Here is a 22708-nt window from a genome sequence, read left to right on the forward strand (position 1 = left end):
GCATCCAAGGATAACAGCAAGCAGAATTATCTATAAAAATGAATAGTATGTATCAGGTATATTTAAAGAAAGTGTGTTTCTTGATTAATTTCTGTTTACTTATTTTGTACAAAATAATATATTCAGTTCCACTGTTAGCCATGGTTGTTTATGAGATACAAATCTCCATGCTTTAAACTATTATTACCTCTAGCATCTTCACCAGGATTATACTTACTACTCTTCAGAAAACCCCAGTTTGTCCTGTCATTGCTGAATGAGAGAACTGCTGTGACAATTTTTATCTCTAGCATATTCCACAAGATGATAAAAGTTGTAATTACCTCTTTTTGCTCTTTCTTTTGGTATGTTTCTGAAAAAACATTTATAGTTTCAGAAGTCCCAGAAATCTGACTGAAGTCACTTGAACGTCGACACTGCTCTCTATGTCTTAATCTGTCTCTCTGCATGAAATAACACAAACCAGTTGACTTTACACATTTTTCTTCCTGACAGTCATTCTTAAAAGCCAAAATTCTTTAACAAAATCTAAAGCATCCACAAAATTTAGCATGTTTGTCTTTTTACAGATAATTAAATGATATCCTTAAAAGGCATGTAAAAGAACGGTTTCTTCCTCAGTTTCAAATTCTGTGGTCCTGTGGTTATACTGTGGAAATGTATCATTCCTCAAGATCTACATTTAGCACACAGATGGATTCCTGCATCCAATTCACTAAGTTCTCACGAACTGGCTCAGTAGCAACCTTTGCAGCTAGACCCTAACAGTCTCATCTTACTAGTTACAGGCAGAAGAGCTAAGTGATCCCAATCCGCTCTCGGTCCTTTCACCACTACAAATTCCAAGCAATACCAGATTCCACTGCAGCAGGGAAAGAATTTCTGTGCCCAAATGCTCGTGCACAACATATTTCAAATAGCCACAGATGATTCTAAGGTGACCAGCAATTTCTGCTTCTTTGAGAATTTGTCCAAAGATATTCCACTGATAATGTCCCCTCTTATGACTAAAAACATAGAAAATGGATCCTACCAGTCCACTTAGACATGACCATATGATAATCAATCCAAAAGCAGCACCTGCTTTTGACATTTCTGCCATGTCATAATACTAGGTAACTGCACTTTGAGCCCAAATACTTGTTCTGTTAGATTTAAAATATGGTGGTATCACAATCATAACACAACTGACACTCACAAAATACAATCTTTAGCAAGCTAATCTAGGTACAGTATAGTCATGAAAGCCTGGTGTTCCACCTGAGCTTGCTGCTCACACATTTAGATGTGTTTTTTAGATGAGCTAAACCCCATAATGCCACATGCTTACACCGTCACTTTTACCTATGAACAAAAAAAGCACAGCTGGAACATCTTAGAAAAACTCATTCCTACTTGAATGTGGTAGCTTGAGAAATAAGCAGAAATGAATAAAGACTTAAATGAAAATCATAAGCTACTTTCTGTAAGAGGCTTTCTAGCTTGCTTTATGTGAAGAACCTGCAAAACAGCTCACTCTTCTGTTGTATAAGCCAGCTTCTATTGGTACTTCTTTTAGTACAGGCCTGAGAAGGGTTAATATTTTTTTTTGTTCACCTTCTGACAAAAGATTGCAAGGAAGGTATATTGGAGTCTGCTGCTTCTTATTACCACTGCCTGTGAGTAAGGCAGGCTTCTAAAAGAAATTAGCTTGAGGTCCTTGTGTGCTAAGCTGAGCTGAAACTACTACTGGATGTTTCAGACACCACTGCAGTGCTGTTAATGGGCTAAAAGGTATCACCCTTACCTTCTGTAGGTAAAAACATTTATACAGGAAGAAGAATCTCAGAGGATGCCCCAATGATTCTGAACTAAAATTCATTCATGCAGATAGATCACCATACTCAAACTAGCATTCATATCCTTTCTAAGCAATCACATCACATATAATAAAAGTAATGATGCCGTCACAAGCAGAATTTCATTAAGACACATCACCCTCCTCAAAGGAAAGTAACTGGGTAAAATTCCGTCTTATTAAAAGTATAATACATCATTGGAGAGAAGAAAAGAAAGCAAAAATAAGGAAAAAAATAATCAAGAAAGCAAAATGGGAGAAAATATGAGGTGCGAAAGTGGGCAACATACAAGTAATATGGACATGCAGCAAAGGACACCATTGAATGTAGAGAGGACACAAAGGGTATAATTCAGATCTTGCCCTAAACTGCTTAATTTCTTTTAAGATACCTAGGGGTACCTAAGACATACACATGCATAGTTAAATACAGCACAGGATCTACAGGAACTGACAGACACCGTTTTGAAGGTGCATTTAAAAGCTGTATGAGATAATCCAGCACCTCAAATGGCACTTGACATCTATGAGGTGAATAGTATGTGGAATCCTGAGAGTCAGGTATCTAAATGGAATAATCTAATTGTGGCTGATACCTAGTGTCATCTGAGGTGTTTCTATATATCCCTGGCCTCCAGATGCCAGCAAGAGCTCCTTTAGTTCTGTGTCTTATTTGTCAGTCCCATGTGGATGCGACAGACACCTGAAGTATCTCAAATATCCCTAAATGTCTCTGTACAGGCAAATGAGTCGCACCATTATTGATTATCATGGCAGTATAAATGCCTCACTCACATGCCAAAATCAGTATTTAGGTATCTGTATTTAAATGCCTAAGACTTGAGCTTAATCCTGCCCAACACAACAAAATCAAGAAATATAAAGGGGAATCCAAAGTATCACAGAGGTGAATAGGGGATTAGAAAAACATTAAGAAATATTTTTTTTAAGGTGAAGCTTTTATTTGCATTCCCTTTGGATTCCATGCAACTGAGAAGCAACATATAAGCAACACAAGAGGCCTGTCTTCCAAAAATTCCAGGTGCCATCTGTAAGGCAAAGGAGACAAAAAGAAAGAATGTCTGTCTTGATCAAACTTCATTTAGCACTTGACAGCAATAAATGGAAACAAAACAGACAAAAGCAGAATTATGACTATCAATGAGGAGAATGATGAAAAAGTGGATATTCAACATCTCTTATTGAATAACTAAGACTATTTGGTAGCTCTTGCATTTTGAAGCTACTAGAAGAACAAAGAAAGTAAAATGGCAGAAATTACAGAAGGGATAACACTGTTGAGTCTTCAAGATTATATTTACAGATGCAAGTTACAATAATATTTCAAATATTAATATTACTTACCTGTTTTCTGTATTCTGTCTCCATGCATACATTGTGCTCATCATCACCTTCATCAGTGTAAGTCTCTGCTACTGCAATGGGAACACAGGTACTACGATTGGCTAAAAACTCTTCATATTTCCTTGTTATTGAGGAACAATCTTCAGTATTGTAATACTCAATGTCAAAGCAACTGTTGTCTATATCCTTTCTGACATCTGTCATGGGATAGTTATTTTCCTCTATGTCTTTGGCAGAAATTTTCATCAAAGTCTTCTTTTTGGCTGTTGTTTTGAGGTTTCGTTTCATTATTTTGCCACAATGATCCAAAATTCTGTCTTTCACAGACTGCAGGCCCTCGTGAATCTGTGCAATGGCAATCTGACATTTAGTCATTTGTCCAGGTTCTTCTTGTCCCATTGAGGAGTCAGTACTGAATGAGCTCAGCAGCAAGGCAATGAATAGGTTGAGGACCTTAAAATAGTTAAAGTAAGTTGGAGACACTACTGCTAACAGAAAGGACATTTCAGAAAACCTGTCTTAGATAAAAAAATATCAATCTTGCTTTCATCAACTACTGCAATGAAATTAGTTACTATTACACTGCAATATTAATATAGTACGATATGACTCTTTCTGGAAGGAATGGCAGGAGAAAAAAGAAGTAAGTGAGGGTTTGGGTATATCAAATATATTTTCACATGCTCTGATGTCCATAATGTATGAGGAGCTAGATATGTTGAAAAACAGCAGGCAAAGATAAACTTTAATAACACCACCATCAAAAAGGATCTGGTATAAACCAACAAACCAAGCAGATGAAAAAGATTTCATCTTCCAGTATATACACACTACATATATGTCACACAAACCAGAAAATCTGGGTGCTGTAAACTTTTGATATTGTAAGTTAGTAAGCATTAAAAGCACTGAACAGTTTGGTTATTTGATCCTAGCAACACAAAAGATGAAGAAATCAGACACCAAATTATCAAAAGCACTGCACTTCTATACTCTAGGTAAAAGGAATAATTTTATTTTGCTTAGCAGCTACCTCTTGTGTGAGAAAGAGAAACACGGGGGAAAAGGAAAAAAAGACAGCAGAAAAACATATATTAAGTAGCATGCAGAAAAGAGAATAGTGTAAATACCCTTCAAATGGTAAAGTTTGTCTTGGAATAAAAGAAGCCAGTGTAAATGGATGCATTCAGCAGGGACTGAAAAATAGCTTGAAACTCACCACCAGGTTTCCTATCACCAGGACTAGCAAGAAAATGGGAAGACATAGCTCTTTTCCAGCCACTTCCATACATTCCCACATGGTTTCAATCCATTCTCCACATAATATTCGGAATATAATCAGGAATGAATGACAAAAATCCTTCATATGCCAGCGTAAATTCTCATCAGTGCTTATTTTATAGTAATTTCTCTTATAATGCTTGCCCAAAACCTGCTTTCCTACTACAGCAAAAATAAATACAGTGATAATCAAAACCAGAGTGAGGTTACCCAGAGCACCAACTGAGTTTAGAATTATTTTCATAAGAGTATTCAAGGCTGGCCAGGACTTTGCCAATTTGAAGATCCTGAGCTGTAAGTAAAACACAAGAGAACAACGTGAGTGGCAAACACTGCATAGATAGCACAGCACACATAAAACCAGACCCTGCATTTATCATGCTGTCTTCAGTAACACCATCATATTTTTTTCCCAGAGAAAGGTTTTTAATCGTTCTGATCCAAAAGCACTGTGCTTAAGCTCAGATGGTTAATGTTACTGAGAACAGAGAACTGCCAAAGGAAGCTTTCAAATTGTTTGTGCGGTTAGATATGAGCATATGTAAGACTATTAGTATTAACAGGAATAACAATAATAGCAATAATAATCAAGTGGCTTATAGGTACTTGGGCGAGACTTATGAAATGACTGCATTTTGAACTAAATCAAATGTAATCAGACAAAAATGGAAAAAATGTTTTTTCTACCTCTCACCCAACGGACTTAAAATAGGATCTGAAAAGCCAGATGGGATGTATTCTATGCATCCGCATGAGTAAAAAAGGACATTTTTAGTCAAATTAGCATTCAGGGCTGTTAAAACCTCACAGTCATGATACACAAGATGAAACAATTCAACTGAATTTCTAGTGTGATGACTCTGAAAAGCTATGAAAAATGTTAGAATTAATAAATTTAGCATTCTAAATACACATTAAGGACATAAGCAAAAAAGTAATATTATACATAGATATCTCAAAGCTACTCCTCCTTTTCCCTAAGATGGGAGGAAAGCCTTGAGGAGACCTCAAGGCCAAGTCTAAGCCTTGAGGAAAGCTATGTTATTTTACAAATCTCAGCTCAAAAGGAAAAGCTGTGAAGGAACCTTTGCTACCCTTAAGGTCATAAAAACACTCAGACAATTCCTCTTCCTAATTGAAGATCTGAAATGTAGTTGAGCAGTGCCACTGTACAGACCTAGCAGAGAAACAGTGAACTCTCTGCTAGGTCAAATCTTCAAGGGGGTGCACTGTGCCAGAGGATTTGTAGTATCCAATACAGACAGTATAATAAACATATTGAACCTATTCTTTAAGAGTCATTTAATATTCACTCTAATTAAACATTTATGTCGGCTTACTATTTACTAAAAAAGAGAACTGATTTAACAGATTCATCAGTAAAATAATATGAGGGTATTTCACTGTAATATTTTACAAATCTATACAACACATGTACTTTTAAAAATGAATAAATAAATCATTACCAGCCTGAAATATGACAGATTTTCTTTAAAGCTTATTAGGCCAATCATAACAACTATGCTATCAAAAATATTCCATTTTTGCTGAAAATAGTTGTAAGGATCTAAAGCGATGATTTTCAAGATCATTTCTGCTGTAAAAATCAAGGTGAAGACCTGGAAAGAGGAATAAGAAAATCAGCAAACAGTGACTGAAGAAGTATGTCTCCTTACAGGACTGTCACAGTGTAAATATGGGGTATATCCATAGTCACTTTAGTGTAGACTTAACTTACCTTGTCACTTATATAAATCATTTGTTGGTAATTGCGTGGCATGTCAGGATACTCCAAAGCCATGAATAAGGTATTCACGATAATGCAAACCATGATTAAGAGATCAACAAATGGATCCAAAATTACCAATTTCACCTTCTCTTTGACTACTCTCCAGAATGGACAACAATTCCAAATTAGATACTTTTGAGCAAATCGTTTCAATAATGAAGGGCATTTCAGTTTTGACTCTTGAAGTTCTAAATGGCAAAGAGGGAAAGTGACATAAGAATAAACTTACATGGAATTTCATAGTATGAAGAAAAAGACAGTCAGTCATAGAAAAGATTGAAAAGAAAAATCAATCTCATGTGAGAAGAATGGCATCACTGAAAAAGATTGTTTCACTCATTCTACACAAACTAATCACAAGCTATTTAAAGATCACCATCAACAAATCTCATAACTACAGAAACAGGTGATATTACCCATCTCTTCATATGTTTAGTATACTACTGAAGGATGATAAAGGATCTGTACTAAGGAGAAATAACAACCATCTCTAGGAAAATTGACAGCTGATTTTCTGTGAGTTGCATCTGCACAGTCACAGGTGCAGCATGGGTTGAAAAAAGGTCCAGGATAAAATGAAGAAGGGTGTCCCCCAAATCTTAGTGTCCATAGTTGAGGTTAGGGTTATAAGATAAGTCAAGTTGGAAGGGACCTCAGGAGATGTCTAGAGCAACCACCTTCTCAAAGCAGGGTCAGCTGTGAGGTCAGAGACCGCATAACCTGTTTCTCTGTCTGACTCATGGTGAAAGCTTCTCCTTACACACAGTTTGAAGCTCTGTTCTTTCAATTTATGTCTGTCGTCTCATCTTCCAACTGTGCACCACTGTGAAGAGCCTGGCTCCATCTCCTTGATAATGTCTTCCTACGCACTGGAAGGCTGATATTAACTCCCCCTCAAATCCTTCTCTCCAGGCTGAACCAGCTCAGCACTGGGCAAGGGCTCCAGTCCCTGACTTGGTTGCCCTCTACTAAACTCTTCTTGTACTAGGCGGGTTGGGGGGCAGACTGGGCATAGTACGTGGTCTAGCAAGTGCTTAATAAAGGATGATAATCAGTTTTCTCCCGACTACGCTTCTTTTAATATAGTCCAGGATAGTTAGCCATTGCTGCTGCAAGGGCGTGTTGCTGGCTCATGCTCAGCTTGCTGCCCACAAAGACCCACAGGGCCTTTCCTGCAGAGCTGCTTCCCAGCCAGCCAGCTCCCAGCAAGAAGTTCTTGCAGATATGCAGAAGTTTACATTTGTTGTGGTTGAATTTTCATAAGGTTCCTGTTGGCCCATTCCTCCAGCCTAAATCCCTCTAGATAGCAGCCCTTACCTCCAGTGTATCAAGTGGTTCCCCCCCAATTTGGTGTCATCTGTAAGGTTCAAGAGCAAGCCCTCTGTTGTCTCCTCCAGGTCACATGACAAGACATGTCCTAGAATACACCCCTGCGGTATTCCACTTGTTACCTGCCTGCAGGTAGAATACAACCTGTTCACTAGACACTTGAAGCCCAACCATTTTTTTGTCCAGCTGGTTGTCCACCCATACAGACCCTAACACTCTAACTTGGATGAAAAAATACTGTGGGAGACAGTGTTGAAAGCCCTGCTAAAGTCAAGGTAAATGACAACATTGCTCTCCCCTCATCCACAAACCCCAGTCACTTTATTGTACAGGGCAATCAAGTTGGTCAGGCATGATTTACCCTCGGTAATTGCAACTTACAGTTACAGTTACATGAGATATGAGAATATTTATTTTACGGAAATTTACATTTGACTGCAGCATAATTTCCCCTAGTGACTTTTAAAATAATGCTGACTGTGACATTTTGATCTGTTAGGTCAAGTTACACAATCACCATAGGAAAAACACTACAGAATAACTTACGCAAATTATCTGTAATAACAGTGGCTGCACTCATTAACCTCTGTCTTCGAAAAGGATCATTAATAGAGTCCACTGACAATTCATAGGACAGCAGTATCTGCCTCTTTGGTTAGAAAGACAACAGAAGATAATATAACAAGGGAATATGAATAAATGGCAATATAAAAATGATGTTCAGCATAAGATAAATATGCCTTTTTAAATACACACTGTAATGAAGCCTTACCTTGCTGAAAGAATGCAAAACAACACAATACAACAATATCATGTGTTTGCCTTTGAAGGCAAAGGACATTTCATCAAAACCAGTAATACTTTTCAAGAAATTGTTTGCGTCTGAAAATATTTAACAACAATAATAATGCCATTATATAAGAAGTATAAGATCATCAACAGGGGAACAAAGGAAAAAAATAATTTCATCTTTCCAGTGACTGTTAAAAAGTACATACAAAAAGAACGCTGATGATCAGTTTGAATAAATCATTGGCTATTTAACTATTAATTATTGATTATTAATAAATAATAAATATTTATTAATACTAAGAATAATTATTTAGTGACTCAAAATCATCATTTTCCCAGACCTATTAAGCCTATCAAGATCTATACTAATATTGAACTGCCTAAAACTAGGAATGGGACTATTTTTGTTTTCATTAGAAGTTACAGAATGCTAAACTCAGTGTTCCTGATGTGCACTGAAGAACAGAGAGGGCAACACCTGTGTCTTATGGAACGCACTGAATTATTATCAAAGATTCAGTTCATGACACATTAATAGCCCCCACACACACACTTTTAAAGACTAAATAGACAATTGTAAAACACGGGCTGAAAAGAATAGGTGAGATTCTGAGGTAGAAAAAAACAGAAAGAATGAAGATTCCACTATCAGGGAGGACATAACTAGAACTACCAGCTGACAGGGACTGACCACAGCATAATGCACAGTACCTTATTATTCCTTTTCAGCACAAGTTGATTTGTTTCATTTTCTTTTTGTGGGGAGGGTATATAAGTAAAGATATATCATATCATTCATGGTAATATGATTTTTATGAACATATTCTATAAAACTGTTATTCAGGGAATGAAACTGATGTCCTTGGCCTCAGGGGTTTAATAATTTCTTTTCTTTCTCTCTGGTATTTTAATGACTTGAAAAGCTAAGCAGAACTCAGCTGATAGAACTGCCACAGAATAGACAGATAAAATGAATTTATAATAGAGTGCTAAAATGTTTATTTTTCTACCTGTATTTTTTCAGAATCTAAGACTCAGTTAGACTAATCACATGTCAGTTACTAGTGCAACTTCTCCTTTCATTCTTTTCTATAATGTTTGGTGTCTCAGAGGAGAGAAACCTAGAAAAATTTGTGTGCTGGCCTGACTAAAGTTCTGTCTTCTTGCTGAAATTCACATCTGTTCAGAAGCATTCAGTTAGTGTTTTTAGAAAGGTTAAGAGCATTCATCAACACTGAACTGGTTATTGCTGCCTGTATATCTCAGCTGAAGTAAATGAGAAGTCCTCTGACAAACTGGGATTTAAAATAGATATATGCACTAGAGAAATTGTCCATTTATATTTTTATAGAAATGATTACATCCTACCAAAAAGTTTCTACCCAATATGCTTCTTTCTTTTTGACTTAGCATCTTTAGCCTCTTTTTGTGATTAAAGTAGAGAGTACATTGAAGAGTCCTCACCTGCAGCAGTGCTAGTACTACCAGTAGTTGCCAAAATATGAAACAAACTGCCATGTTTGTTGCAGATTGTATTTATTTGACTAATGGTAGGACTCTACATCAGAGCAGCTCACACTGCTTGGATCATGCTCTAGGTCTTCTTTTCTTTCTTTTTTTTTTTTTTTTTTTTTTTAATATAAAAGACCAACATTTGTAGGACAAAGTGAGAACTGTGATTTAGGAGAGTGAGAGGAAGTGAGTATACAGGTGGACTATGCATCTTGAAGAATGCTTATGATTGATAAATAGCTTCTTCCACTGTCAAATGATCACCTGTAAGTATGTGTAAGACAGCATAAGACTACAACCAGGATCTCACACACAGTAACCTGGAGCTGGGTCTTGAAATTCTTCATGAAGATAGTGTAGAGGCATCTGTTAGCAAGCACAGCAATGTAGTTTAAACTCTGCAGAATTTACTCCTGAAAAGTGGGTTCCACTTAGCATTTCTCCCACCAGGTTCTAATGCAATCTATTATCTGTTTCCAAAAGTTCCTATACAGAGTTATTAATAACTTTGTCATTCTCTGCACATAGAGAAGGGAAGGGACCTTGGGATGGGTCTGAAAATGTTATTTCTGAAATGTAAAAATACAGATCGCATTTGGAATCCAACTTGTGCAGATTTTGAAGCCTTGGAGAAGTAAGGTCTAGGAACTAAACCAAATTTATCTCCTGGCTCAGTCATCTCCTGCAACACAGTTACAGACTTAGAAGAAAAAATTAAATAGCGATAATCAGCCATAAGAGGTGATTTTTATACTTACAGATGATATGACACCTGCTATGGAAAGACTTTTCTTTTTTCCTCAATAGGCATAATAATACACTACCATGGGCTGTGACAGAGTGCTCCCTTTAAGTACAGCAGAACCAAATTAGGTCACAAAATGGCATAATATTCTTAACACTGCAGGAATAATGTTAATGACACTCTATAAGAAGCAAATACTATACTAAAGGAGATGACAGATGGCAGTTGCTGCCAAGTGGATGATTTTGACTCCTTCAGCTCAGACACACAATTTAATGTAGCTAGGATCATGGAATTTAGAAGGAATTCTGACCATGCTGACTGCCAGAATGAAAACTTAATCCATTTTAGCTAGGATGACATATCTGATAAAAACTCCCCTACAAGGATACTTCAAAAGGAAGGAAGTTGTGCCATTACTCCCTTAGTTCTGCTACTGGAAAGTTTTCATTTTCTATGAGATGGTGGGAACAATTCTGATGTTATCCCAGACACAAGAGAGAATCTGTCACAAGATGGAACAGACTATTGGGGGGGGGAGGGTCATAGAAAAATATGTTGGGAGACAGAGGGGTGAGGGATAATATCAAAATGAACAGTGCTTGTTTTGGTGATCATTTCCAGCTCTCCACATCTAGAGACCCTGCTCAGTCACAGTAATTTATCACCAAAGAAATGGAAGGAAGAAACACATCTGAGAGGGTGAATGAAGACTGGTTTGAAATTCCAGACTGCATTATCAAAGGTGTGGCTGGCAACCAGGGTTTCAGTCAAGGTGTCATTTGGACACAAACATCTATTTTTGCACCATCTGTTTTTCCAGTGGACCCTGTTTGGTCTAAGTCACAAGCTGTACTGGAGAATGGCTGTTGCTGAACCAGTATAAACACATTAAAAGCTTTCTTTTTAGATATTGTTGAAAATAACTCAGTAATATGGATAATTGCCTGAGAATTATTTTGGAAGATTCAGTTCAAGATTAAAATATCTAAATATAGGCATCTAAATGTGGATGTCTACATAGAGCCAGAGAAAGATTAAAGTTGGGAGGGTCCTCTGGAAGTCCTCCCACTCCACCGCTCAAAGCAGGGTAAACCTCAGTTGTAGGGCTTTTTCCAGCTACGTTCTGAATATCTCCAAAAGCAAAGATCCAAAAATTTCTCTGTATGACTTATTCTAATGTTTATCCTCTGACACAGTGATTTTTTTTCCCCTTAATAACTAATTAGAATTTCTCTTGTTGCAACTTGTTATCTTTGGCTTTCCATTGTGCACCTGTAAGATCTTGGCTCCTTCCTCTTTAGACACTCCCATTAGATACTAGTAGACAGCAATAATCAGTTTCTTCCCTTTCCCTTTTCTTCTTCAGGCTGAACAAACTCAACCTCTCCACCCCTCCTCACACATCATGTGCTACAGTCCCTTAATCATCTTGGTGGCCTCCACTGGCTTTGCGTGATATCTCAAATTAATCCTTCTACTGGAGAGCTCAAAACAAAACACAAGACCCCAGGTGCAGTCACACATGCACTGGGCATGTCAAGTGAAGATACACACGTGGACTAAGCATTGAAAGCGTAACAAATCTAATCTCTACATGGATGCTGCACCATTAGTAACATGATAATAAGGATTGTCCATGAGATATATGGTATTTTTCCAGTGTCAAAGGTACTGTGAAAAAAAAAACCAAGATTAAGCATAGTAAGAATTACAAGTCTTAACGGAGAGGAGCTAGAAGTCACTGCTGTAACCAAGATGTGAAATAGCACATGTGGGATGCAGCCTACTATTCAGACATCTGCATTTAACTTGTCCATGTGCACAATGCATCTAAAATCCCATTGTAATTGATGCATTTCTTTTATAAGTTTTATTCACTTAAACATAAGTGTCTGAAGGCATTTGAGATGGTCTGTTGAGACATTTGGTATCTGAAACACCCACAGTCTCGGACTAAGCAGACATGGCACATCATGTCTGTACTCTTCTGTAGAGTAGGTGGAGGCCAAGTAAGAAACTCTAGAAATCCTCTAACGTCACTAGGTATCAATTTGTGACCCAAAACATTAAATCTCCATTAGACTCTGGAAGTTTAGAACCTAAATCACATGTAGACACCTGCAAACAAAGATCTGGAGCACAATCCAGTTGTCTAAACCCAGGAATTTATTAACGTTTGAGATGCCATAATGTATTTGAGATATTCACACAGTGTTGGAAGTTGTGCCACAGACACCAAAGATATACAGGATATACAAGCTGTCCAAGTACATCTAAAATGACACTAGATGCTTGTAGTTGGACAAGTGAATCATGCCCCTTATTTTGGAAAACTTCATACTGAACTGAATTCAACCCTAAATATTTAGGCCACAGAATTAGCTGTGTGTACAAAAAAAGAAAGGTTAGGTCATTAGGGAAATTCTAAAACTTACAGGATTTTATATGTTTGTTTATGTAGCACAATAGAGATGCCAACAGATCTCACCACAGCTGTAAGTGCAGAGGGCTATAATGTGTCATAAGTATGCTACTGACAGCCACTTTGAACTTTCCTTTCAAGTCTGTATAGTGCTGTCTCCCTCTGGTCCCAAAACCTAACTTTCAGATTGCTTTAAAAAACAAGTTAATCCAATGCATGCAAGAAGGAGAGAAAAACAAAGAAAAAAAAAAAAAAGGAAAAAATTGCAAATAAAGAAAGCATCGCATGCAAGTCTAATGAATATATCTTCTATTTTGAATACTTACAAGTTTCTTCTGGCAGTGACCAGGCTGTGAATGAAATATATGCTCCTCTTTGTCATTATTACCTAAAATTAAGCTTTGTCTTAAGACAGGTTTTTCATTCTTCATCTCCTTTTCTTTTGAATTTTTCAAGTCAGCAACTGATATTTCAGATCTGACATGTAAGGCCTTATTACCTTCTCCTGCAGCCAACATCTGTAAAAGAAACAGCAAAAGGTCTGAATATTAATACAAGGCAAACGCCAATGCATGGACTAGGATCATATACAGTTTAATAACTATGCTATCTGAATGCTTTGCGCTAACAGTTCCTACCTTTCAAATATTAAACTACTACAAAAAGGAGTACAAAATGCTATTCACAATACTGAAAGATAAAGCAGGGTTACTTATCAGCTAATGTAATTAAAGTTTGTCCTTGCCACTTTAAATATTTTGTATCTGAATTACAGAATATTATGGTGTATCCTTTTACTCTCCTTTTCTTACTTTGGAAAGGACCTTGACCCCAAAGACAACAGAAGGCTAAGGGCTCACGCAGTAAAGCCTAAGTAAATCTTGGCAAGCTGTAATTTTGGACAGAGAAACATTAGAGGCCTGTTGACAGTTGTAGAGGAGGAATTTGGTAAACTGATGATGCCTTTCACCTTAATGATGAAATTGGATAGTTGCTAGAGAATATTTGTATGTGGTCTTACAAGTCTGACTTTTCTGATTGTTAGAAGTAAATCAGAGGTATCTTTTATAAAAAGCTAGAAGATAAAAAGTGTCCTACCAATAATTTTCAATCTATCTTGTTGCCTCAGATCAGATTTGGAGAAGTGAAGTTCTTCTCCAAAATAAAATAAAAACAAGGTGATCCCTGGTCTCATACAGGCCAAGGAATGAATGAATCTAGGGAATACTGTGCCAAGAGGAAACACTGTAGAAATCTGATGTCTATTAGCTCTCCAAACCAACAGCAAAGAAACTAACACAGTCTCTGGATTTCCTTCTACATTAATAAGGAACTAATGGCATTACCCTGGCCAAAGACTATTCCTGCTCTTGTGAACTGGTAGACCTTCAGCATGCAGTCACTCAAAAAGAGGCATGATGCCCCTTAAATAGCTGAGCACAGTGGCTCTCAGAAAGCTTGCATTTTTAATCAATCCTGAAATCTATCAGCATCAGAACTTCCAATCTCAGGTAACTGTAGAAATTACTTTTCTTATGGATGCAAATTTATCCACTCATACTCCCTTCATCAGACTACACAGTAATAGCAAAAAGGAATATCCAGAGAAAGGAATTTTTGTACACAGCACTAGTGATAGTGTACAAGAATCAGGCAAACCACAGAGCGCAGGCACCTATGCAATACCATAAAAGCTATACACTTGCCAGCAAGTCATTCCTATACAGTGTCATGTCTGCAAATTCTAAAACTTAATATGATTTGACTTGGACTCATGCTGTTTGCTTGTATCACAGAAATGTTTATATATATTTAAATATATATGTATACATACACAAGTATTTATAAAGAGACAGAAAGAGAAATTAAGTGTAAAAAGCAGATGTTTAATTAAAAACTTTATTTCCCTAATTCACAAAGAGAAGAAAACAAAAGGAACCACATATTATATATTTTATATAATAATTTACAAACCTGTTCTTTCTCTAGAATTTGTTGGGCATCCTGAAGTAATTTTTCCTTTGCCTCTGTTTCAGCAAGAGTAGCTCTGTTTTGCTCTTCATATGCCATAGTTACTACAGCCAAGATCAGATTGAAGAGATAAAACGAGCATAAAAAGATGACCCCCAGAAAAAATAAAACGTAGTTCTTTCCTGATGTACGGATAGTCTGTGAGGAAAAGGTAAATGTTGTAATAAATTCTTAACAAACTAACATTTACAATAGAATTTCACACTAACATTAAACAATTTATTTTCCTATATAATACAAAAGGTCAACATACTGCACTGTTTTCATTAAACAACAGTAGGATCTACTTCTTGTCTGAATTACACAGAAGGTCTAAAAATACATCCAGTCAGGAGTTCCCCTGGCCTTCAAGTAAATAAATTTCAGCTCTTGGAAACTTCTCTGTCATGATACAATGTTTTCTCCTTATGTAACAGACCATCAAACATTCTAAATGATGGTATGTACTGCAGAGAAGTAACAAAATCCATTCTTAAAATGAAATTAAATATCTCCCAGCAAATTGGGCAGATGATCATCAGAGTTTAAGTTATGAGAAGCCACCTTCAGCTGGAGAGAGATATACAGGTGACTACAGAAGAAATTAATAAAATTCAGTAACAAGGATGAAAGGTAGGATTATCTACATAATCATGAAAGATGCTATCATTAGAGAATCAGAGGCAATGTTTACACTGATTGCTTATTCTCACATTTTTTTTAAATGGCAGCAGAGGGGATGGCTCAAAATTAAGCTCTAAGACATTAAAAACTAAAACCATGTGACCTCCAAATGGCAAAAAGAAGATGTATCAATTTAAAAAAATCTCAGTCAATAAAGTTTGCTGGAAAAAAGTTAAAGTGGACAATACGAAAGTTACGGAAGAAGGAAGAGGATAATTCCCTTCTAGAAAAGGCACTGCACAGATGTAAGGGATCAAGAGAGTTCTCTACATGCAATTTTTGTATCATTTTTGTCAAAAAATGCAATTTAAAAGTTACATTCAACTCTCTGAATCAAAAACATAAAGGCTCCAACTTTTTAGTACCAGTTGTGAAAAATAATCTGAAGTGAAAGTGTAAATGTTGAGCCAAAAAGTTTGGTGAGGAGTCAGGACTGAAAAGGAAGAGAAACAGAGTATGTAAGAAGTCCTCATATCCCCTGCAGCAGTAGTGAGCTCACTAGCCAGATCTACTATATACCCCAATCCTTTGGTAGTTACTTATTAACTTTTAACTACTAATCACTGCACCAAGTGTGTTCTCCAACAAAACTATGAGCATTCACAGGGGGACTGCTCCCATCCAAAATCATTTGCAGAAGGTGTTACAACTTAGTCACTTGAAGCTACTTCCTTAATATTTATGTTGATTTTAAGAGAAATTTGGTATTGGTAATTTTAAAACAGGTACAGATTTTTCTAGTGGACATAAAGCTCTAAACTGCATGTCTGAAGTCATTCTAGCAGGTAATAAAAGTACTTACTTGTCTGTAGAGACGCTCCCAGTAATCCTGTGTCATCAGACGGAATAAGGAAAGGAAAGCCCAGCCAAAATGATCAAAACTTGTATAATCAAAGTCAGGATTCTTCCCAATCTTCTGGCAGCTATAGTTTTCTGGGCACTCTTTACTAACCACAAAAGAAATGTTAAACAATACTTACTTGCAGTATTAGATTGTACCTGAAAGGATCTGGTACACATCATCAAATACAGATTTGTTCAGTTTATTTGAAAGTCTGTTTCATTACTCCCCAATACAATTCTGACAGAAGGGCTGATTTATATCAGATAATCCTAGAAAGCCATTTGTGTAGTCAAAGAAACTAGACAGAATATCTAGTTCTGTCCAGTTTGGGCCTAGACAGAAACACTCCACTGATGTAGGATACATGCAAACAAATACATAGAGAGGGGAAAAAATGGAAATATGCTTACTTCTAAATAATTCATGAAGATGAGGAGAGTTTATTAATATCTCTGTAGTGCTAGGGCCTGAATAATAGGCCTTGAAACAAAGCTGACCTCTAGATGAACCTCACAACAAAATGTTATCCATTATTAGTATCTGTTAATTAGTAAAATCTGTATTACCATTACTGTTTATTATTAGTATCTGATCATTAACAAAGTATGTATGCTCACTAGTGAAAGACATAGCTTAGACAAAACATAATCAGTAGTGAGGATGAAATGTCGTGAGAATGTACCCAACTTCCCTTGTTTAGCCTTGTTCAAGGCTGAGAACCCAAGCGTTTGGCCTTGTTAGAAACTCCCTTGGTTTTCCCCCCCGAGTCCTGGCCAGGCTTTGGTGGAATCCAACAGGAGAATGAAACCAGATGTTTCCGCTCAAAGAAAAGTGCAAGTCATCCTGACTTGCCGATTTTTGGTATATAAGGCTGGATCCTCTTGCCATGACTTTGGATGCCTCACCTACAGATGGACGCATCACATAGGATTTCCCACCTGCCGGGACAGGCTCTCCAAATCCTCACTGCAACTGGGGCTCCCCAGCAACTGTGGATCTGGATGTTGGTAACGTATGCAAGTGGTGATGTGTCTTTCTTAATCACTATTCTCCCCAACATGTAGTAAAGATTAGGTGCATTACCTTGCTTGTTTTTATTTTCTAGAATTATATATCATTCCACATTATATATATATATATAATTGCTTGCATCCTAGTACTTTACTTCATTCTTTTTCTGATGTGAAATACCTGGTTTTTAATTTAATAACACACACAGACAGATTCCACCCTCCTGAAAAATCACCATCATTCCTTTAGGCCAAAAATGAAACCACAGTACATCTGGAGGAAAAAATAAGAAAGTACTAAAATTGTTTTGTTCACTTACTCAGGATTTGAACTGAACCCACAGAGCAATATTTCAGAAGATTTATTCATTCTGTAGCAGATATCTAATAAAAAAAATCAAGGAATCATAAAATCAGAAGTTTTCTGTTCCTACAGCACTTCAACACTAAACCATACATTACTGCATTTTAAAAAGCACCCTGATGGACCAAATCTCTGTGAAAGACTCCTTTCAGAACAAAGGGCATATAGGGCTGTTTCTCAGCAGATCTGTCCCTATGGCAATTTTTTTTAAAAAATAAATTATTAACTGCACAACTCACAATGTAAGATTTGATTTGATCTCTGGTAAAAATAAGAATCTCTGTGAGAAGTAGAAAAAAATCCCCGAACAATATAGATTAAGTAACAGAAAAAATCATTCTCTGTGCAGTACCCCTAAAATTAGGATCCCAGTGCAATATGCATAAGTAAAGAAGCAAATGTTTATAGAAAACTCATTCCCTTCTATCCCACAGACTGCTAATCTTTCTCCAAGTCCAAGATTCACTAATCTCACATTCAGTTGTCCCAAAGACTTCATATTGCTACTTGTGCAAATGGAAGGACATACCTTCTTGTGACAAATAAATGCAACTATATTTTAACATCTCTGTGAAAAAACAAGACATACACAGATTATGTAAAGGGACAAAATAATAACATTTACCTTCATCATTTGGTATATATATCTTGGCATCCTTACATAACGTGTCATTGTATGTAGCATTACTGAGGACACATTTGGATGTTAAATTGCCCATAAAAAGCTGGAGGCCTATCAGAGCAAATACACTCAAGCAAAAAACAGTCAAGATCAACACATCGCTAAGTTTCTTAACGGATTCAATAAGTGAATTTACGATGACTTTCAGACCTAGAAAAATAAGATTCAGTAATATGCAAAATGAGAATAGGAATGCAGCAGCATTTCCATATGACAATACACAACAGTTGCAAGTATGTTAAAAACAATCAGTCTAAATGGTTTTGTGACTTCAGAGTATTAAATGAGGTAAAATAAAGCATAGGAATGAGCAAAGTATTTTTAGTTAAATTTCCTAATAACTTATTTGACTTTTACTTCCTTCTAACACTAATTTTGCTAATTTGAAAATTCTAAATTAAAATGGCATCTAAGCAAACTCTTAGGAACTTTAATGAATATGGACAGGTTTCTGTGCTTGATTAACATTAAGCAAGTACTTTGCATTGTGCCAAATACACATTACAATAAAGTATAGCTTCTGCTGACCTCAGGGAATTCTGTCTTAGAAGATAATGCCTTACAGAGGTCACCAGTTCAAAAGCAAAAGAACATTTATGACACTGAGAAGGCAATAAATATATGTTGGGGACCACCCAGCTGGAATGCAGCTTGGCAGAAAAGGACTTGGGGGTTATGGTGGACACCAAGTTGAACATGAACCAGCAATATTGCCTTGCAACAAATAAAGTGAACGGTATCCAGGGCTGCATTAGGCAAAGCATGACCAGGAGGTCAAGGGAGGTGATAATTTCCCTCTACTCAGCACTAGTGGGGCCTCATCTGGAGTACTGGATCCAGTTCTGGGCTCCCCAGCACCAGACAGGCATGGACATACTGGAGAGAGTCCAGCAAAGGGCCACAAAGAAGATGAAGGGATTGGAGAACCTCTCCCATGAAGAATGGCTGAGAGAGTTGGGATTGTTCAGCCTGGAGAAGAGAAGACTTAGGGTGGATCTCAGCAATGTGTATAAATACCTGAAGGGACGGGCCAAAGAGGAAGGAGCCAGGCTCTTTTCGGTGGTGCCCAGAGGCAAAACCAGAGGCCATGGGCACAAACTGAAACATGGGAGGTTCCCATCACGAAACCCTCTTCTACTGTGAGGGTGACCGAGCATTGACACAGATTGCCCAAGGAGGTTGTGGAGTCTCTATCCTTGGAGATATTCAAAAGCCATCTGGACATGATCCTGGGCAACCAGCTCTAGGTGGCCCTGCTTGAGCAGGGGAGTTGGACCAGATGGCCTTCAGAGGTCCTTTCCAACCTCAGCCATTCTCTGATTCTGTGAAAATCAGTGTCCTGGTTTAGCTAGGATAGGGTTAAGTTTCCCCAGCAGTTTGAGGGAATCTCTAGCCGGGTTATTCAATACTATGCTGATGTGACCTCCTGGCGTGCAAGCACAGGAGCGCGGGAGAATTGGTGAACGCGTGTGTTATGCGATCTCTCTGCTCTCACTGCTGTATCGGTAGATATCTTGCTCTGTTCATTGTTATCACTGTTATTGTTATTGTCACTGTTGTTGTTTGTTTTGTTGCTGTTGCACTGTTGTATTAAACCTCTCCTTATCTCAGCCCCGGGGCTTTGTATTTCACTCCCTTTGTGGGGGAGGGGCAGCGGCCGCATGGTCTCAGACCCCGGCAGGACCTAAACCACCACAATCAGTTATAGACAAACTGAAGAACAGTATTCTGGCAGAATAACTGAATTTTAAATATGACATAGGCAGAGAGTGATATCCATGATTTTTCTAGAAGTATTTCATAAGAAAAAAGTACAATTGCATTTGATCTCTGTACTCCATGATGAATATGTGTGCTGGGTTTGTGTGGCAGGGTTTTTGATAGTGGAGAGAGTGGCTACAGTGGTGGCCCCTGTGAGAAGATTCTTAAAGCTCCCCTGACTCCAAGTCAGACCCACCTCTGGCCAAAGCCAAGCCAATTAGCAATGGTGGCTGCAGCTTTGTGATAACATATTTAAGAAGGGGAACCTGGGAGGGGGCTGTGACTTGTTCATCAGGAGTTACGAGAGGAACACCTATGTGAATACCAAGGTCAGTGGAAGGAAAGAGGAGGAGGAGGAAGTGGGGGAGGTTTGCTGGAGCAGAGACCTTCCCTGTATCCTGTGGTGAGATGGCAGGGCCACCCCCCTGCCACCCATGGGGGGCTATGGTGAAGCAGAGATCTGCCTGCAGCCTGTTCAGGACCCCACACCAGAGCAGGTGGCTGTGCCTGAAGAAGGCCAGAACTTTGAGGGGAGGAGAAGATCCCACTGCTGTAGTTCAGCACTGGCAGGACTGCAACACACAGGAGGGACCCATGCCAGAGCAGCCCGGGAATGGCTGCAGCCCATGGGAAGAACTCATGTTGGAGGAAGTTTGTGGAGGACTGTCTTCCGCAAGAGAGGAACCATGTGGAGCAGATGGAAGAATGCAGAAGAGTGATTCCCACTGCACCTTGGAGGAAGAAGTTGCGAACTAACTGCACCCCCCATTCCCTGTCCCTGTGCTGCTGGGGGAAGGAGGTAGAGATATTGGGAACAAAACTGAGCTTGGGAAGAAGGGAGGGGTGGGGGAGGTGTTTTTAAGATGTGGTAATGCTTCTCACTGTCCCATTCTGTCTGTTAAGTGTTGTTATCATTAATGTTTGAATTAAAGTGATGTCCATTTTTTCTTCCCCTAACAAGCCTCTTTTTGCCCATGAAGGTAATGGGTGAATCATCCTTCCATGTCCTTATCTCAATTCCTGAGTCTTTTGATTGATTTTCTCCTTCCCAGCCCTGGGGGGGAAGGGCTGATTGAATGCTGTGTGGTGCTCAGTTGCCCTCCAGGCTCAAACCACAATGATATGAAAGGAAAAGTATTGTTGGGAGGTTTTGACATTAAAAAATAAGCAGTTCCTATGTTTAACTCCTGTTATAATTCCATAGCAAAATCAAAAATATATTTGTAATTACGTACAAATGGTAAAGTTAATGTATATTATGACAATGGGATATATAGACATTTATAGATTTTCAAATGAGTTTTTGCACTTAAGACTCTGAAATCCATAATTTGGTATCCTAATTTGTGGCTTGACTTACAAAGATAGCAAATATCTGGACAGCATATGCAAAATATTGTTGAAAGTATTATGCTCAGTCCAGATAGTGGATGTGGTCAGTAAACAAACAAATGGCTTTCTGAAATATTGTGAAGTCAGTATTCTGGGAAATAAACCATAGAAGATTGAGCTAATTAAGGATAATGTGAAACCAAAAGTATGTTGGTATAGCCATATTATGTTAAGACAACGTACTGAATAGGGTCTGCTACTCAGGAAAGACAAAAGTAAAAAGACAAAGGCACTGGGCTAAGTAAAATTGAACATTAGTGATAGGATAGAAAAAGCAGAAAATACAAAAATTTGCCTGTGTCAAAATCACTTTGAAGAAGATAATAAAAAATATTCTGTTAGGCTGCTACTGAGAGTTATTACAGACTGCAGAACAGTCACACCTTGGGATCCCATTAACCATCTCAAAAAGTGACCAGAAAACTGAAGACAAGAACAAGAGAGAAATTAGAAATAACATACTGCTGAAGCAGAGAGAAAAATTAGTAAGATGTGTTGTTCCTTACCTGGTATTACTGAAATAGCTTTCAAAGTCCTCAGTACTCTGAAAGTTCGAAGAGCTGAAACCTTGCTCATACTTTTACACATGGTAACATACCTAAAATTTAAAGCACCATATAATTGAATGACAAAGATCTAGCTTTTCAGAGCATATGTATACTGAGCACACAGTAACGAATAAGTTACGGAAAATAAGTAGGTCGAATATGTCCTAATGTAGTTGTCTAAAGTTAGGAATCTAAGTCCATTTCTAGGTATTGATATTAAATAATGAGACTTTTGAATAGTGCCTCTGAAAAGAAACACAGCAAGTTTTTACTTAGTGTGGATTTGGATGCTTAACTTCTGAAGAGTTTATCCATCAAAATGCCAAATAAATATAAAA

At 37.7% G+C, this 22708-nt stretch overlaps 1 protein-coding gene across 1 annotated transcript in view; it reads right to left on the reverse strand.

Moving 5' to 3' along the window:
* The window catches only part of LOC141948671 (sodium channel protein type 5 subunit alpha-like), a 48062-nt gene that overhangs the window by 16458 nt on the left and 8896 nt on the right, over positions 1-22708 (reverse strand). Inside the window, exons 5-15 of the mRNA XM_074881828.1 lie at positions 22329-22420; positions 18577-18819; positions 17944-18007; positions 16572-16716; positions 15050-15244; positions 13402-13593; positions 8148-8250; positions 6222-6460; positions 5950-6102; positions 4422-4775; positions 3203-3655 (exon numbers count right to left, since the gene is read on the reverse strand). Of these exons, the coding sequence (XP_074737929.1) occupies positions 3203-3655; positions 4422-4775; positions 5950-6102; positions 6222-6460; positions 8148-8250; positions 13402-13593; positions 15050-15244; positions 16572-16716; positions 17944-18007; positions 18577-18819; positions 22329-22420 (2233 nt within the window). The remainder of the gene's footprint in view (positions 1-3202; positions 3656-4421; positions 4776-5949; positions 6103-6221; positions 6461-8147; positions 8251-13401; positions 13594-15049; positions 15245-16571; positions 16717-17943; positions 18008-18576; positions 18820-22328; positions 22421-22708) is intronic.

This window comes from Strix uralensis, chromosome 1, assembly GCF_047716275.1.
Source record: "Strix uralensis isolate ZFMK-TIS-50842 chromosome 1, bStrUra1, whole genome shotgun sequence".
NCBI classification, from domain to species: domain Eukaryota; kingdom Metazoa; phylum Chordata; class Aves; order Strigiformes; family Strigidae; genus Strix; species Strix uralensis.